Below are 18,585 nucleotides of genomic sequence, written 5' to 3' on the forward strand. Positions count from 1 at the left end.
AATGAATATAGACAGATTAAATTAAATGATTAAAAAGTGTTTACATACATATACCGGGATTGAATTGAATAAACACAAAAAAATATTACATAAACATAAATACTGAATTGAATGAATATAAAAATATTAAATAAATATAAATATTAAATTGAATGAATATAAAAATATTACATAAATATAAATATTAAATTGAATAAATATAAAAATATTGAATATTGCTACAGTCGGCTTGCCATAGTTCGACTGACTGCCATCTTGGTTCCTGAACGCGAGCGAAAGCTGGGGAGAGTGCAAAATGCCCGTGGGTAGGGGTGCCCGCATCCCTACCAACGGGGTTTTTGCTCTCTCCCCAGTTTTCGCTCGCGTTCAGGAACCCGTCGAACTCAACGATCGATCTCGACGATTTCACGGAAAATACAGGGGACTGTTAAGAAATGCAGTCGCTTCGCCTACGAGTGGATTCGCTAACGAGCAGTTCGCTATCGTCTTTAGAGGTCGATTCGCCTTCGTCTAAAGGCGTTTCGCTAACGAACTGTAGGTCGTTTCGCTTACGTATAAATAAAGTTATGACGCTAACGTCTCTTTTAGTAAGAAGAGAAACACTGAAATAATTTTGAAATCGCAGCCACCTTTTTGGCGTTTAAAATTCGCTAACGTAGTCGCCCTTTGCTCACGCTTAAAGAACGAGAAATATTCTTAGTCGAACTTTTGATCAACTTTCGGTCGAAGTCCTTTCGCTCCTATGTTTGCCATGTTTCCTAGGCCTAGGTGGTTTATCAAACTGGATAAACGTGGAGACACATTTAGTTTTGTTTATAACTGTCGTCTTACGTCTGTGTTTGATGGCATTGTCAAAATCCAAGTTGGAAAGGAATCTTTTATGCGGATTGATTCAGGCATTGTTATGTTCTATCACTACATTTCAAAATGTGAATCTTTATAATACGTTAGCGAAACGACCTATAGCTATAGTTCCCTGGCGAACAGACTTCAGACGTAGGCCAATCGACCAAAGACGTAAGCTGAAACTGCTAGCTCGTTAGCGAATCCACTCGTAGGCGAAACGACCGGTTACCGCTGTGAACAATCTAGTTATTGGCTTCATATTTTTATCCAATAGCCTATCCTATATTTTTATCCTAAAGATAACATGAGGGCAAGATTAGTGGCGCGAGTATTGGTTTAACGTGTCTTCGAAAACGTGTACACGCGAGCACGAAATCGAGTAAAAAAGAAAAAAAAGGAAACACGCCAGGACTAGACAGTAGACACGCCCCCATGTACCGCCTCCACTATATAACTAAAGGAAGACTTGGAAGAGCTAGCAATCTGCAGAAACCATCAAAATGGCTGCTACAGAAAGCGGGGTTGTGGGGAAAGCGACGAACAAATTCGCTCTGGATCTGCATCAATGCCTCGTAGATGGCAATGAATTTGCCAATGACAATCTCTTCTATTCCCCTGCCAGTCTCCTCATTGCTCTTGCGATGACATCTTATGGAGCCAGGGGAAATACTGCGGCAGAAATATTGAAAGTTCTTCACGTTGCTTTGGTTTCTTCACCCGACCTCAACAAGAGCATGAAGAAATTCATTGACACGTTAAATGGAGCAAGCGACGAGAACAACAAGTTGCTTACAGCAAACAGGCTGTTTGTTGAAAAGAGCGTTGAAATCCTGAAAGCCTTTAAAGAAGGAACTCGGAGTTTTACGATGCAGAACTCGCTCTTGTTGACTACATCACAAATGCGGAGAAAGCCAGAGAAGAGATCAACCGTTGGGTGGAAGAGAAAACAAATGACAAGATTAAAGATCTTATTCCTTCTGGAATGCTGAGCTCAGACACAAGGCTGACACTAGTAAATGCTATTTACTTGAAAGGTTTGTGGCTGGAGCAATTCAATAAGGAAAATACACATCCTGGGTCATTTTTTGGGTCCAAGAATAAAAAGATCAAGGTGCAAATGATGTACCAAGAAGCTGATTTCAAGTATTCCAAATCAGAGAAGCTGGCTTGCCAAATACTTGAGATGCCATACATTGGCAAAAAGATGTCCATGGTAATCTATCTTCCTAACGAAACCCAGGGCCTTGTCAAATTGGAAGAAAGGATGACTTATGACAACCTTCAAGAGTCTCTTTCCTTGCTTGATGCCTCAATGGTTGAGGTGCGAGTATTCTTGCCAAAATTTAAGCTGACTCAGCAGTTTGACCTCAACAATATTTTGTCCAAGATGGGAGCCAAAGAGATGTTTATTCCTGGTAAGGCTGACCTCTCTGGTATCTCGACAGAGCCATTGTATGTCTCCAAGGTGGTTCACAAGGCTTTTGTTGAGGTGAATGAAGAAGGCACTGAGGCGGCAGCAGCTACTTTTATTGAGAGTGTTTTTTTCTGCCTTCCCTCAAAGCCAACATTCAAAGCTGACCATCCTTTTCTGTTTCTCATTCGGCACAACAGCTCTGGTGCCATATTGTTCCTGGGCCGTCTCATGAAGCCAAGCCATGAAGAATGAAAGATTCAGAATTTTTTTTAGAAATTAAAAAATTAGTAGTACATTTGAAGTCTTTGAACCTTTTTGTATGGCTCTGTAAAGACTGCTATTACCCATTGGAGAGTTCACTTGCTGTTAGACCACTTTGTGACAATTATTTGTAGTGAACCTATATAATATGGTATTTTACAGAATTGAAGGACACAAATCATATCTACATGTCAGTTTAACATAAACTGTTCTGCCAGAATGTGTAGGAAATTATTAAATGAATGGCATTAAGTTACCGTATAGTTATTCGAAGGCGCAGCGAAAAAATCTGTTTTCTGAGGAAGCACCAAGGGGGCCAAGCCGAGAGCCCAACAAAATCAGACTGCATACCGGAACACAGAAAACAAGAGAAATGAAAACCTACTGTTTGGACACAGAAAAGAATAAGAAACTTAGTAAACGCAAAGTATATCGTGGAAAAAACGAGAAGAACACCTGAAGTCAGCATTTGTTGAAATAGAAAAGAAAACCAAGCATACTCATTTGAAACAATGATAAATCAATTGTATGTTTGCTGTTAGGGTCAAAACGTTTTCAAAATGTATTGCAGTTATAGCTCTGACCCTTATAAATATTGTGAAATGTTTTTCACAGAATCACAGTTTATAATAGTGACGTACATTTAGAGGCTGTAATGTATGGACATTTTGTTCTAAAGTAATTTTTAAACCAGAAACCAGTGAACTTGTCAGCGAGAAAGTAATCATTTTTTAACTGAGAGATAAAATGTTGATTTCTGTAAAGATTTGAAAAGTCCTGAACCATTGTCAATAGTGAATCAGGTGTGCTATATTTAGAAATATAACTACCATGGATTGAAAAAAATTATGCTGTGGCTAAAGCAACTTATGGAGCTTTTTGTGGAGGCTGCTTTTGACTTTTATAAATGCCCTGCAAATGGCAATTAATTTGCTATTATGACAATACTTTCTATTCTCCTGCAAATCTTCTTACTGCCCTTTTGATGCATCTTATAAAGCCAAGGATAAAGCTGCTGCAGAAATATCAATCAAAATCAATCAATAATTAATTTTATTTAATGAATAATGAAAGTTCTTTATGTGGCTTCAGTTTCGTACGTTAGTAAAAGTTAGATTGACATTTCTGGAATTGTGCTACATTTAAACGTTTAGCTAAGGCATTTACCTAGCAATTCACGGGACTTCAATTCATAAACCTTGCGTTACACAACCTCGTCCCCTGGGGACGAGGTTTTGCATATGCATGTGCGTTAGGGACAGACATAGTGGAGGGGGGGAAGAATGAAAATTGTTTGAGGGCCTGGAAAGAAAATTGTTTGCAAAAACGATATGAAACAAAAAAAGAGACAAAAAATGTTTGCAGAGGGAAACTAAAAAAAAAGTTGCAGAGGAAAATTTTCATCCCCCCCCTCCAAGAAAATAATGGTCCGTCCCTTACTCAAGAGCGTTACAAACGTAACAATCACGCAGAACATGTACCTGGCCAGCGGTTGTCCATAGGAAAATCCAAAATGGCTGCTCTTGGACTGTTGTTTGTTCTACAAATACTACGTGACTAAATTGAGGTGGGAATCCAAGAAAGAAAAGCGAAGTAACACTAAGAAAATGTCTTCAGCCGTCAATGATTCCAATAGAGCAAAGCCAATATTACTGGCGCGAGTATAAATGCCCGTTCTTCCGTGAGCACGAGAACGTGTACACGAGCACGAAATCGAGTAAAAAAGAAAAAAAAGTATGTAAACACGCCAGGACTAGACAGTAAGACACGCCCCCATGTACCGCCTCCACTATATAAAGGGAAACTTGAATGAGCTACCTAGCTGTAAAAACCATCAAAATGGCTGCTTCTGACGGTGGGGTTGTGGCAAAAGCGACGAACAAATTCGCTCTTGATCTTCATAAATGCCTCGCAGATGGTAATGAATTTACCAATGACAACCTGTTCTATTCTCCTGCAAGTCTCCTCATTGCTCTTGCGATGACATCTTATGGAGCCAGGGGAAATACTGCGGCAGAATTAATCAAAGTTCTTCATGTTGCTTCGGTTTCTTCTCCTGACCTCAACAAGAGCATGAAGAACTTTATTGACACCTTAAATGGAGCAAGCGACGAGAACAACAAGCTGCTTACAGCAAACAGGTTGTTTGTTGAAAAGAGCTTTGAAATCCTGAAAGCCTATAAAGAAGGAACTCGCGAGTTTTACGATGCAGAACTCGCTCAGGTCGACTACATTACAAATGTAGAGAAAGCAAGAGAAGAGATCAACCGCTGGGTGAAAGAGAAAACAAATGACAAGATCAAAAATGTTATTCCTCCTGGAATGCTGAGCTCAGACACAAGGCTTACTCTAGTAAATGCTATTTACTTCAAAGGCTTGTGGCTGGAGCAATTTAAGAAGGAAAGAACGCGTCCTGGGTCATTCTTTGTGTCCCAAAATGAAGAGATCAAGGTTCAAATGATGTACCAAGAAGCTGATTTCAAGTATTCTGAGTCGGAGAAGCTGGCTTGCCAAATACTTGAGATGCCCTACACTGGCAAAAAGATGTCGATGGTAATCTATCTTCCAAATGAAACCCACGGCCTTGCCAAATTGGAAGAAAAGATGACTTATGACAACTTTCATGAGTCTCTTTCCTTGGTTGATGCCTCAATGGACGAGGTGGAAGTATTCTTGCCAAAATTTAAGCTGACTCAGCAGTTTGACCTCAACGACGTCTTGTCCAAGATGGGAGCTAAAGAGATTTTTAATCCTGGTAAGGCTGACCTCTCTGGTATCTCGACAGAGCCATTGTTTGTCTCCCAGGTGGTTCACAAGGCTTTTGTCGAGGTGAATGAAGAAGGCACTGAGGCGGCAGCAGCTACTGGTGTTGGTGTGGACGCAGCATGCCTTCGCCCAAAGCCCACATTCAAAGCAGACCATCCTTTTCTGTTTCTCATTCGGCACAACAGCTCTGGTGCCATATTGTTCCTGGGCCGCCTTATGAAGCCAAGTCATGAAGAATGAATTAATGGATTTAGAATTTTTTTTATTGAAAATTGTAAAAGTAGAAGTACATTTTGAACCTTTCTATATGGCTCTGTTAAATTACCTAAACTGATATAGAGAGTTCACTTGCTTTTAGACCACTTTGTGACACTTTATTATATGTAGTCAACCTCTATAAATGGCATTTTGCAGAATTGAAGGAAATCTGAAGTTATTAAATGAATGACTTTGTATAATTAAGTTGCTGGAAAATCAATTTTTTTGTTTGCTGATAGGGTCTAAAAGTTTCATTAAGTATTGCAAAAGTTACTGGGCCTCATAAATATCTTGAAATATATTTCACGATTTATAACAGTGGACATACATTTAGAGGTTGTATTGTATAGACATTTTGTTCCAAGGTAATTTTTAGACGAGAAACCAGTGAAACTGGCAGCACTTGAGAAAGTAATCCTTTTTTTTTTCATCTTTTTTTAAGTGAGAGGTGCAATGTTGATCTCTGTAAGGACTCGAAGAGTGCTGGATCATTGTCAATATGGCAAGGTTTTCCCAAGGAAATTATCTCTATATGATGAAATGATTATTTTATGCTGATTATAGGAACTATAAAACATTTGTGGAGGTGTATGTTATTGTTTAGCAGTCTCAGACATAAAGTTCACCAGAGATATTGTTAAATAGTTTTCTAAAATATGATCTCATCTGTCAGAATGTGACCTTACAAAAAATGTGATTTGTTTGAATAAGAAATAAATTTTATGGAGAATAAAATTATTTTAATAATAATAAATTGTAATGAATAGTATTACTACCAGCTGAAGAATATTTCTGCCATGAAATTGAAAATATTTTTGGTTTTTTTTTTTTTTTTTTTTTTTGGGGGTCATAGTGACTCTATTCTACCAGGTGTATAAATGGGTACCAGTGACATAATGCTGGGGGGGGGGTTACCCTGCAATGGACTAGCTTTCCATTCAGGGGGAGTACAACCCCAAGAGAAATATGTAAAATATGTAAACTAAAATCCTTAATTTCCCTGGGTGTCTTCCAGACACATCCGGGCGCTTATTAACTTTTCCTACCTACAGGGGGGTGCTTATTCGAGGTGGGCGCTCATTCGAGGTTGGGCGCTTACCTAAAAAACTTTTTTTTTTAAAACCAATCGAATAAATACGGTATCATTGTCTTATAATTACTACTATGAATAATTTAAAAAAATACCAATAAAATTAAGAATGATGAACCTACCAAAAATTTTATTTAACACATAATTATGAAACAGATTTTCATGGTAGTAATTGTGATCAATTCATTACAATATATTAAATATATCTCTTATATTAATTAAATAATCTTCTATCCTCAAAAGTTTTCTAATTAGCAAATTGTATTATTTTGAAAAATTTCCAGGCCTCATTTAGATCTACAGTCAACTCCCACTACAATGGATACCTTTACCACAACTTGGGGTCTGTAGTTGAGGAGGTCCATAATTAAAATTAAACGGGAGTTGGGGTTTTTGTGTTTGGGGGGGGGTTGTTTTTTTTTTTTTTTAATAGGAGTTATTTTTAGCACTTCTCTTATTCACCCGGACTTCAACTTCTGTCTTATTTGCTTTTTCGAAGCAAGGTGGGAGTTCAGTAGATCATTAAATAAGTTATTATATCAAGCCCATATCTATGTTTAGGAATGTTATATGATTTCTTGGTCACAGCAATATTCTGACATTTTTTTTTTAGATAAGATAAGATAAGATTTTATTTACCTCTCCAAAAATGGTTTTCAGGGCAAATTACAATAAAATGTTAAAAATGTTTCATGGTTATTAACTCTTATATAGCACTTTGTTCATACCAATAACGAACTTGCCAACTGCACAAACGACTAACATAATTATTTTGTACTTTTCAGTTAACAAAACATTATTTTTTTTACAGAGGACTGCACTAGTTTCTTGGTTAAAAATTGCTTTGCAACAAAATGTCCCCAGCCCATTAACGTATCCTAAAATGATTCAAGAGTTTTAGTCATAAAAACTATAATTAAAAATTTTTCATAGTATTTTTGAGGGCCAATTCCTAATGCAATACATTAATGAAAATGTTTGACCCTATCAAAATATGATTTACATGCTATTTTAACCTACAAATAGTCAAACTTTGTTAACAATTTATTTTAATAATAATTTACTAATCCACTTAAATCATCTGCAGCAATATTGTAGAGCACAACTGAACATATTCATATAGAAGTCTGCGTAATATAAATGGTTATTATAATATTACAATTATTATTATCATCATCAACAGTTCATGTTAGATCTAATACACATTTCTACATTTCTGTAAATAGAGGATAATACATAGTTGCGCTGAGATTGAAGTTCATCTTGGAGTGTTCATATTGATATTGAACGCGAGAAAAGAAATTTCATATCTCCAAGCAACCATGTATTATTTTATTTTATAAACCTACTAATAACAAGGTTTTTGATGATTTTCCAAAGATTTCCGACCATTTTCAGAAGAAGATTTCAGAAGATTGCTGAAGAATGCCAAGGAAGATCTGAAGATGTTTCAACTACATCTCGACAAACTTTGGCTCATTTAGTATTGAAACATGCTTAACTTGTCAGCAAACGTGTCGAAATTGATATCTACCGGAAATCACATGTGAAAGATATCATATCTTTTACAGTGTAAAGATATGATGATTTTTCTCATTGAGAGAAATCCTGGTGGTGGTAATTCAGCTCTGAGTTTATGAAAATAAAATTCAGCCTTCATGAGCTGGTCTCATGAGACGGCCCAGGAACAATATGGCACCAGAGTCGTTGTGGCGAATAAGAAACAGAAAAGGATGGTCAGCTTTGAATACCGGCTTCGGCAATGGCATAGAAAATGTATTGACACCAATAGCAGTAGCTGCTGCTGCCTCAGTGCCTTCTTCATTCACCTCGACAAAGGCCTTGTGAACCACCTTGGAGACAAACAATGGCTCTGTTGAGATACCAGAGAGGTCAGCCTTACCAGGAATAAACATCTCTTTGGCTCCCATCTTGGACAAGATGTTGTTGAGATCAAACTGCTGAGTCAGCTTAAATTTTGGCAAGAACACTTCCACCTCATCCATTGAGGCATCAAGCAAGGAAAGAGACTCTTGAAGGTTGTCATAGGTCAACTTTTCTTCCAATTTGGCAAGGCCGTGGGTTTCGTTGGGAAGATAGATTACCATGGACAACTTTCGGCCAGTGTATGGCATTTCAAGTATTTTGCAAGCCAGCTTCTCTGACTCAAAATACTTGAAATCAGCTTCTTGGTGCATCATTTGGACCTTGATCTCTTCATTCTCAGACACAAAGAATGACTCAGGATGTGTTCCCTCCTGTTTGAATTGCTCAAGCCACAAACCTTTGAAGTAAATAGCATTCACTAGAGTCAGCCTTGTGTCTGAGCTCAGCATTCCAGAAGGAATAAGATCTTTGATCTTGTCATTTGTTTTCTCTTCCACCCAGCGGTTGATCTCTTCTCTGGATTTCTCCACATTTGTGATGTAGTCAACCAGAGCGAGTTCTGCATCGTAAAACTCGCGAGTTCCTTCTTTAAAGACTTCCAGGATTTCAAAGCTCTTTTCAACAAACAGCCTGTTTGCTGTAAGCAGCTTGATGTTCTCGTCGCTTGCTCCATTTAAGGTGTCAATGAACTTCTTCATGCTCTTGTTGAGGTCAGGTGACGAAACTGAAGCAACATGAAGAACTTTCAATATTTCTGCCGCAGTATTTCCCCTGGATCCATAAGATGTCATCGCAAGAGCAATGAGGAGACTTGCAGGAGAATAGAACAGGTTGCCATTGGCAAATTTATCGTTATTTGCAAGACATTTATGAAGATCAAGAGCGAATTTGTTCGTAGCTTCCGCCACGAACCCACTTTGTAAAGCAGCCATGTTTGCAGTCGTTGTAGCAGTAGTTACCAGGTTTTCTCTGAGGTTCTCTCAAGTTGAGGCGCGGCAGGTGGTGCGTCACGCGTGTCACGCACGATGTGTCGCGTAGCTTTTTGTCTACATGTAGGGCCCGGTGTCCATCCCTTTGGGGGGTCAAGTTTTTGACCCCTTGTATTAACTTTTAACGCAATTCAAGGCTGAGCGAATTTTCTTGGTGTCTACCATTTTCCTTTTAGTTAATTTCGGACTTTTTGCGAGATCCGTACTGAAGGCTAACAATTTATCTAACGCAGGATTGGAGACGACACTGTTCGGGTTTAGCGTGACTGTAACGTAAGGGTTGATATGTCAACTTTCGTGACAGCGCGTGACCATCTCCCTTGTGTTAAATGCATAGTTCGTGCAAAATAAAGGTGATGTGAAATTTGCTGAGAATGTCTTTTCCGGGAGAATTTTAATACAAAAGAAGAGAAAGAGAAATATGTAGCACGGATTTAAATTACAGGACAGGACAATCGGCCAAACCCCCTCGAGACACGCCCCCCATTCTCCGCCTCAAAGGAAAAGAACCTGGTAACAATCGTTGCACAAACTACAAACATGGCTGCTTTTGAAAAGCAGTTAGTAGGAGAAGCAGCGAACAAATTCGCTCTTGATCTTCATAAATGCCTCGCAGCTGGCGACAACTTGTTCTACTCTCCTACAAGTCTCCTCATTGCTCTTGCGATGACATCTTATGGAGCCAGGGGAAATACTGCGGCAGAAATATTGAAAGTTCTTCATGTTGATTCGGTTTCGTCACCTGACCTCAACAAGAGCATGAAGAAGTTTATTGACACCTTAAATGGAGCAAGCGATCAAAAGAACAAGCTGCTTACAGCAAACAAGCTGTTTGTTGAAAAGAGCTTTGAAATCCTGGAAGCCTTTAAAGAAGGAACTCGCGAGTTTTACGCTGCAGAACTCGCTCAGGTCGACTACATTAGAAATGTTGAGAAAGCCAGAGAAGAGATCAACCGCTGGGTGGAAAAGAAAACAAATGACAAGATCAAAGATCTTATTCCTTCTGGAATGCTAAGCTCAGACACAAGGCTGACTCTAGTGAATGCTATTTACTTTAAAGGCTTGTGGCTGGAGCAATTCAACCAGAAAGAAACATTTTTGGGGTCATTCTTTGTATCCCAAAATGAAGAGATCAAGGTTCAAATGATGTATCAAAAAGCTCATTTCAAGTATTCTGAGTCAGAGGAACTGGCTTGCCAAATACTTGAAATGCCATACATTGGCCGGAAGATATCCATGGTAATCTTTCTCCCAAATGAAACTAACGGCCTTGCTAAAATGGAAGAAAAGATGACTTATGACAACCTTGAAGATTCTCTCTCGTTGCTTGATGAGGCAATCTTGACGGATGAGACGGAAGTGTTCTTGCCAAAATTTAAGCTGACTCAGCAATTTGAACTCAACAACATTTTGTCCAATATGGGAGCCAAAGAGATGTTTATTTCTTGGTAAGGCAGACCTCTCTGGTATCTCAGCAGAGCCATTGTTTGTCTCCAAGGTGGTTCACAAGGCCTTTGTCGAGGTGAATGAAGAAGGTACTGAGGCGGCAGCAGCTACTGGTGTGGTTGCGTTCTTGGCGTGCTTACGCCCAAAGCCAACATTCAAAGCTGACCACCCTTTTCTTTTTCTTATTCGGCACAACAGCTCTGGTGCAATATTGTTCCTGGGCCGTCTCACGAAGCCAAGTCATGAAGAATGAAAGATTTGAATTTTTTATAGATGAAATTATAGAAGTACATTTGAACCTTTCCATATGCATAGGCCGCGGAGCAGGGAGGCAGGGGGGCTGTAGCCCCCCCCCCCCAAAAAAAAAAAAAACAACAAAAATTTGGGGGAGCTCAGCCCCCCTCCCCCATGTTTTGGTGCCGAAAATATCGCGAGCGCAGCGTAAAATTGGTTTGTCAAGATATTCCATCTCGTGAGTGAGTTAAAACATTTTCAAAACTTTCTTAGAAGTCTTCAGGAAACTTCCTTTCCCCTCAGAAAAGTTCCATTATATGATCGGAAAGGTTCATATGGCCTTCAAACAATGAAAACCTGCCGAGTATTTTTGGTCAGTCTCTGCCCTTCACGTTCCAAAGTGCTCTGCCGCCTCTGATACAGTTTATTTATTACATGATAGAGAGTTCACTTGCCCCTTGACACTGACAACCTTCAGTTGTGACAATTATATGTAGTGAACCTCTATAATATGGCGTTTTGAAAAATTGAAGGAAATCATATCGACATGTATAACATGAACTGTTCCTCTGGAATTTGTATGAAATTATTAAATGAATGGTAGCTGTTAATAATGCTATTGACCCCCACAACTTTAAGACGTATAAACTCAGAGCTTTTTCAGTCATTGACCCTGACTGCGGAACAATCTGCCCTTGGCAATTAGATCTATTGACAATGTGTGGTTCAAGACAATATCCATACCCACCCCATGGAAGGTCAAAGAAATCCTGAGGGTGGGAGGTATCAAAAGCCAAATTTGTAAAGGAAAGTAGGGGCAACTGGACCAGAGGGGTGGGGGGATCAAGCCAAAAAACCTTCCATGGGAGGGGTATGGATATTTTTTGAAGCTACACAATACAAATATTTTTAAATCTAAGTTAAAGACCTTCCATTTTAAGCAAGCTATAAACGATTTATCTTAGCATTGTGTAAAGCAATGATATATGTAGCAATGTACATGTACAATGTATTATTATTATTATTGTTATTTTTTTGGATAAGCGCTATATAAATATTGTATTTGTATTGTATATTTAGCTGTGTAGAGTGATGTGTGGTGTTTTTTTGGGTATGATAGGAACATTTTAGAGGTGTATGTTATTATTAAGAAGCCTTGGACATAAAGTTTGTCAGAGATGTGAAATAGTTTTCTAAAATAAGATATGTAAGAAATGTGACCTTACAAAATCATATGATTTGTCTTAATAGGAAATTAATTTGTTAAGAATAAAATTATTCTTATAATATAGATATACATTTAATAGATAGATGGATATACAATTTAATATAATTGTAATGAATAAGCAATATTACTGCTAAGAATTTTAAAATAATTTTAGAATTAAAAAAAGAGCTTATCAATCTCACTGAAATTTGCTTTTATCATCAGTAAATTTTTTAATGGCCCTGTTAGGTAATTCCCAGAGGAGAACTTAACGAAAAAGCAGAAAGAAACATGACTATTTTTTTACTTATTTATTCCTGGGTATGAGGGCTGGGTGAAGGGGGCTACTAAAAAACGAAAAGAGAAAGAGAAAAAAGATAGGGGACAAGCCCGGGGGTGGGCAGTATTCCAAAAAAAGCTGGGGGGTGTACAGCACCCAGGGGGGGTACTCCCATAAATTGGCTATTCAGGTATGTGCCGCCCAACAGGGTATGCTTTTTTGCCTCCCTGACTCTGGAACAGAGTCGCTTTATCTTCATGCCACAGACGGAAGTTAGGTACACTGTAAGGCTTTTAGCGACTTTTTAATTTTTACTTTTGACAAGGGCCTCTATTGATAACAGTTTTTTATTGTAAAAGCTGATAGAGTCACCCTATTTAAATAAAGGCTTTCTCACTTTATGATATTCTCCAGTGTTTTTTATTATTTATATCTATATATTTTTCCGTCGTGCATATTTTCTGAAACAGGGTGCCTAATATTTCCAATGTTTGTCTGGGACAGGGTCGCAAATTCACCTTATTTTCTCTGGAACAGGTCCAGGGTCAGGCAGAGACTCAGCGGTACATTGCCGTACAAAATGTTTGGGAGTACCCCCCGGGGGTGGGGGCACAGCACACCTACTAAAATCCTCACCCTGTTTCAGACCTGACCCCAAAAATTGATATCCTTTTACATACCAGCCGAAAAACTGCTTTGGCTTCAAAATACGTACTCTATGACTAAAGGCCTAGACTTGAAACAAGTCGACTCTTATGAGTGATGTAGTCGCGATAACGAGGAACAAGGTCGCCGGCTAACGAGGATAGCACACAAAATGGACTTTGAAAAAGTCTACTAAGGGCTCAGCAATCCCACATTGTATTTGAACGAAGTCTAAACTTACTTAATGCAACTTTCGGGGCTGAGAAAATTTTCTTGTTGTCCTCTCCGATCAAGCTAAGAACGAATATATTTCCGACGAACAGGTGCTCTGACTATGACAATGTAAAATGCAATGTACGTGTTTTTTTTTCTTCTTCTTGCCTGAATGTAATGTGAGGGTTGATTATGTATAAGTTGCGTGACTAAGGAGGCTCCCAAAGTGGTTTTAGGGAACAACGGAACATGGCCATGGCTGGAAACACAGGAACAAAAGCTGTGCTTCTGTGTTTTAGGGAACAGTGTTCATAAAAATGGACAAAATGCTTTTAGGGAACAAGGTAACACAATGAATTTTTTGAGGGAACAAGGAAACATGGCCGGTCCTACCCTGTGAGGCTCTTACTTAGTGTAGTGAGTGACCTCCTTTGTTTTCGCGTAAAATTCTAATCATTGGAACTCCCTGAACGTAACATGTCTCAAGATTGTCTTTTGTTGGATTATTTTGACCAAAAAAATAGAAAGAGTAAGGAACACACCTTGAAGCACTTACAATAAATTATATATGAACAAAGAACTGGCTTGAAATCCAGGATAGAACTGAAAAAAAAAAAACAAAAACAAAAATGAAACGACCAGCCCTTAAACCTTTGCTTGAGTTTGCAACAAAGAAAAGCCACTTCATATTCGACGGCCAGTACTATGATCAAGTTGATGGCCTAGCCATGGGTTCACCATTGGGTCCTGTTTTTAGCTAACATTTTCATGCGTCATTTTGAGGAACAATGGGTATATAACGCAGTGAACTGTCCATCCATTTGGTTTAGATACGTTGATGACACTTTCTCCCTGTTTGACAGTAAAGACAAAGCTTCAAGATTTCTACATTACCTAAGCAACAGGCATCCCTGTGGAACTCGAAGAAAACCAAGAGATCCCATTCTTAGATGTCCTCATCAAACGCCATGAAAATTTAATACCTTCTCTACAACAGTACACCGCAAAAAGAAATTTACAGGTCTTTACACCAAGTGGGATTCTTTCACGCCAAGGAAGTATAAAATCAATTTAATCCGCACCCTCACCTATCGCTGTTTTCGCATTTGTTAGACATCCTCTTCTTTACAGGCTGCTATCTCTGATCTCAGGAAGACATTGCTTCAAAATGGTTACCCGAATGGTATAATTTCCTACAACGTTAATGATGTCTTAAATAAACATATAGGAACAGTCCTTCTGAAACTGTTACCACGGTTCCCAAGAAATACGTAATCGTTGTGTTACCTTATCTACAACCATGGACATTTTTGGTTGAAACGCTCTTAAAAACATGAATTTATCACCGTAATAACTGTTAAATATGTGTCAGTACCCCCGTTCCCCCTTTCAATGTTGGCAAGTGGTAAGATGCTCTCACGTGTCAGATGAATGTTTTTATCAAAATTGCATAGGGGTGAGGAGGGGCAAAATATGTGTGAATAATTATTTTCCAATACTTGTGACCATGGTTGTAGGTTTCCAAACCGAAGATTTTAAACGCCGTCTTAAATCTTGTGTTAATAAATTTTATGGCTTCGTGAATCTTAGGTTGAGTTTTCAGAACACTTGCCGGATTAAGTCCTTTTTTCCTTACAAAGATCGTTTCAATCGCTCGCAAAAATCGAAGGTTGTCTACAAAGCCAGTTGCTGGGACTGTGACGCTTTCTATATTGGCAAAACAAAACGACGACTGCATGACAGAAAGGACTCCAGAAACGCTTTGAGGTATGAAACCTTTCTTCAGCCACAATTTGAAGACAGAACATTCCACTTTTGTTCTTTTTAAATCGAAATTAGAGGCGAATTTGAAAAACTTGCTGCGAAACGACCGCATGAAAATTTTTCATTTGAATGAAATTGAGGTAGGCTTAACCATACTTGAATGCGTAAATATTTCAACTAGATTTGCTGACTTTGTGAGAATCTTTTGGTAGTCGGAAAAAGGATTATAAATACGATATATGAATGAAATGGTATCTTGGTTTATTTTCAAAAAGCCGCCAAAGAAGAGATTAAAATAAACTTTCACTTTACCAATGTTGCGTGCGTTTGTAAATGCCGTAAGCGGCCGTGAGTCTTGTAAGTTCTGTGCTCTTTTTAATGCTATATTCTAAACCCACTAGAATATGGTTTTCCTATGTCCTATAAGAAAATAATGCACTTATGAGGTCTAGAAAAGCAGCTGAATGCCCTCGCCTAACGGCTCGGGCATCCACTAGCAGCTTTTCTAGACCTCAAGCGTGCATTATTTTCTTATAGAACATGGAAAACCATCTTCTAGTAGGTATATATAAAATATAGTATAAGAGTCCACCCCCACCCCCCCCCCCCCCCCTCAAACACCCCCGCCGCAGCCCCACAATTGGCCACGCCCCCTTTCAGACACGCCCCCAAGAAAAGAACCTGGTAACGACTGGCAACGAATGCACAAAGATGGCTGCTACAGAAAGACAGCTTGTGGGAGAAGCTGCGAACAAATTCGCTCTTGATCTTCATAAATGCCTCGCAGCTGGCGACAACCTTTTCTATTCTCCTACAAGTCTCCTCATTGCTCTTGCGATGACATCTTATGGAGCCAGGGGAAATACTGCGGCAGAAATATTGAAAGTTCTTCATGTTGATTCGGTTTCGTCACCTGACCTCAACAAGAGCATGAAGAAATTCATTGACACCTTAAATGGAGCAAGCGATGAGAACAACAAGCTGCTAACAGCAAACAGGCTGTTTGTTGAAAAGAGCTTTGAAATCCTGGAAACCTTTAAAGAAGAAACTCGCGAGTTTTACGATGCAGAACTCGCTCTGGTTGACTACATCACAAATGCTGAGAAAGCCAGAGAAGAGATCAACCGCTGGGTGGAAGAGAAAACAAATGACAAGATCAAAGATCTTATTCCTTCTGGAATGCTGAGCTCAGACACAAGACTGACTCTAGTGAATGCTATTTACTTCAAAGGCTTGTGGCTGGAGCAATTCAACCAGAAAGAAACATTTTTGGGGTCATTCTTTGTGTCCCAAAATGAAGAGATCAAGGTTCAAATGATGTTCCAGAAAGCTGATTTCAAGTATTCTGAGTCGGAGAAGCTGGGTTGCCAAATACTTGAAATGCCTTACATTGACCGGAAGATGTCCATGGTAATCTATCTTCCTAATGAAACCCACGGCCTTGCCAAATTGGAAGAAAAGTTGACCTACGACAACCTTAAAGAGTCTCTTTCTTTGCTTATGTATTCCTCAGCGGATGAGGTGGAAGTGTTCTTGCCAAAATTTAAGCTGACTCAGCAGTTTGACCTGAACGACATCTTGGCTAAGATGGGAGCCAAAGAGATGTTTATTCCTGGTAAGGCTGACCTCTCTGGTATAGCAGATGCGCCATTGTTTGTATCTAAAGTGGTTCACAAGGCCTTTGTTGAGGTGAATGAAGAAGGTACCGAGGCTGCTGCAGCGACTGCTATTGGAATAGCTTTGATGTGCATGCCATTGCCGAAGCCAGTGTTCAAGGCTGACCATCCTTTTCTGTTTCTTATTCGGCACAATGAGTCTGGTGCCATATTGTTCCTGGGCCGTCTCATGAAGCCAACAAAGTGATTGAGATCAAGAGATTTGGAATGTCTCTTAGTATAGTAGTACATTTGAACCTTTCAGCCTATCAACTTTATCTCATAAATTAATACAGTCGAAGCTCTCGTAAGCGGACACCCTCGGGACGCGAAAAAAGTGTCCGCAACTGGAGCTGACCGCTTACGAGAATGGTTCTCGTAAGCGGCCACTAGAGGTTTAGGGGATAGATGGCCGCTTACGGGAGCTTGCCCAGCTAACATAATGCTAATATGCATGTAAGTGGTGTTTCGAAATGTAACCGGACGTGGATGACGACAAAACAAACACTAAAATATGGTACTGTAATCACTGTAAAACCATTTTGACGAACAGCGTTGTGAAGTTGACTGATAAAAACAAGATACAGAGGTTTTTAATAGGATTTTTTTGGGATGTCCGCTTACGGGAGCTTAAAAACAAAGAACATTAAGTCTAAGTCGTATTCTCTGAAAGTGTCTGCAGCCCGCTTACGGGAATGTCCGTTTACGAGAATGTAAAAATACAGAGTTTTAATGGGAGTTAAAACGGGGTTTCAAACAAGGCGGCCGCAAGTAGATCTGTCCGCTTACGAGAGTGTCCGTTAAGAGAGCTTCGACTGTAGTAATTTAATAGCATAAATAAAAAGACCAAATAGTGTTGTGCGAACAGGAAAAGTATCACATGCGAGGCACAACCTTAAAATCTAATAAAAAATTAGATAGATAATTTTCCAGGTTCGGTCACATTATCACACCACAGAAAGAGTTTCATTACTTGTTCTTATTTAGAAAGACCAAACATCGCACAGATGTATGATTTTGGAAAATTCACTTCATAAACTGTCAGTGTATTTTTTGTACTATTTTTTCATAGTCAAATGAGATCTGCAGCTTAAACATAGATTCATACCTACCAGTAATTTAGCTATAAGGATACTGGTAGGGACAGGGCTTGAAAAAAAAAGAAACTTGAATTCCACAGATAGCCCTTCAGACAAGCAGCTCTTAAATATTGCTTGTCCAGAGCTGTTGCATGCTTGTCTTAATTTTCTTTTCAGTAATTTTTAGTTAATTTGAAAGATGACCTGCCTTGGCCCTTGCCCAACAGGGGAACCAAGCACTTAAAAGTTACAGTATTTGTACTTGTCAAGCAGAAACTATACTTGTACTGGACAACCAGGTGGTACTTAATGTTTCAGCATTGTACGGATAGGGACAGCTGATGCAAATCCACCACTTTTTCACTGTGAGAAAAGAATAAAACTAGGTAGTGTGATGTCAACACAGACAAAGAGGTTGCCAGTCTGTGGTCTTTGCCGTAGAGTTGAAGTCTGTAACACAGAAAATCTCAACTGTGTCCCAGTATCAAAGTGCCCAATATTGTTGGTATTAACAAGCCTGAGGTGTTTAAAGTATATCAAAATTTAACTAT

General features: G+C 39.0%; 2 protein-coding genes and 3 pseudogenes across 2 annotated transcripts; 4 read left to right on the top strand and 1 right to left on the bottom strand.

Annotated features, from left to right (window-relative positions):
* Positions 1–1,292: 1,292 nt before the first annotated feature.
* Positions 1,293–2,774, top strand: LOC144627972 (serpin B6 pseudogene; annotated as a pseudogene).
* A 1,218-nt stretch (positions 2,775–3,992) lies between these two features.
* Positions 3,993–5,552, top strand: LOC144667513 (serpin B6-like). Its single transcript, XM_078528940.1, has one exon. It carries the CDS (start codon positions 4,331–4,333, stop codon positions 5,525–5,527), a length of 1,197 nt encoding a protein of 398 aa, XP_078385066.1. The 5' UTR covers positions 3,993–4,330; the 3' UTR covers positions 5,528–5,552.
* A 2,732-nt stretch (positions 5,553–8,284) lies between these two features.
* LOC144667533 (leukocyte elastase inhibitor-like) lies at positions 8,285–9,459 on the bottom strand. Its single transcript, XM_078528960.1, has one exon. The coding sequence runs from the start codon at positions 9,452–9,454 to the stop codon at positions 8,285–8,287; it is 1,170 nt and encodes a 389-aa protein (XP_078385086.1). The 5' UTR covers positions 9,455–9,459.
* Positions 9,460–10,031: 572 nt separating this feature from the next.
* Positions 10,032–11,313, top strand: LOC144667514 (serpin B6 pseudogene; annotated as a pseudogene).
* Positions 11,314–16,011: 4,698 nt separating this feature from the next.
* LOC144667204 (serpin B6 pseudogene) lies at positions 16,012–17,242 on the top strand (annotated as a pseudogene).
* The last annotated feature ends 1,343 nt before the right edge of the window (positions 17,243–18,585 follow it).

The sequence above is a fragment of the Oculina patagonica genome, chromosome 10 (genome assembly GCF_052425735.1).
Source record: "Oculina patagonica isolate OP01 chromosome 10, crgOcupat, whole genome shotgun sequence".
Taxonomy (NCBI): Eukaryota; Metazoa; Cnidaria; class Anthozoa; order Scleractinia; family Oculinidae; genus Oculina; species Oculina patagonica.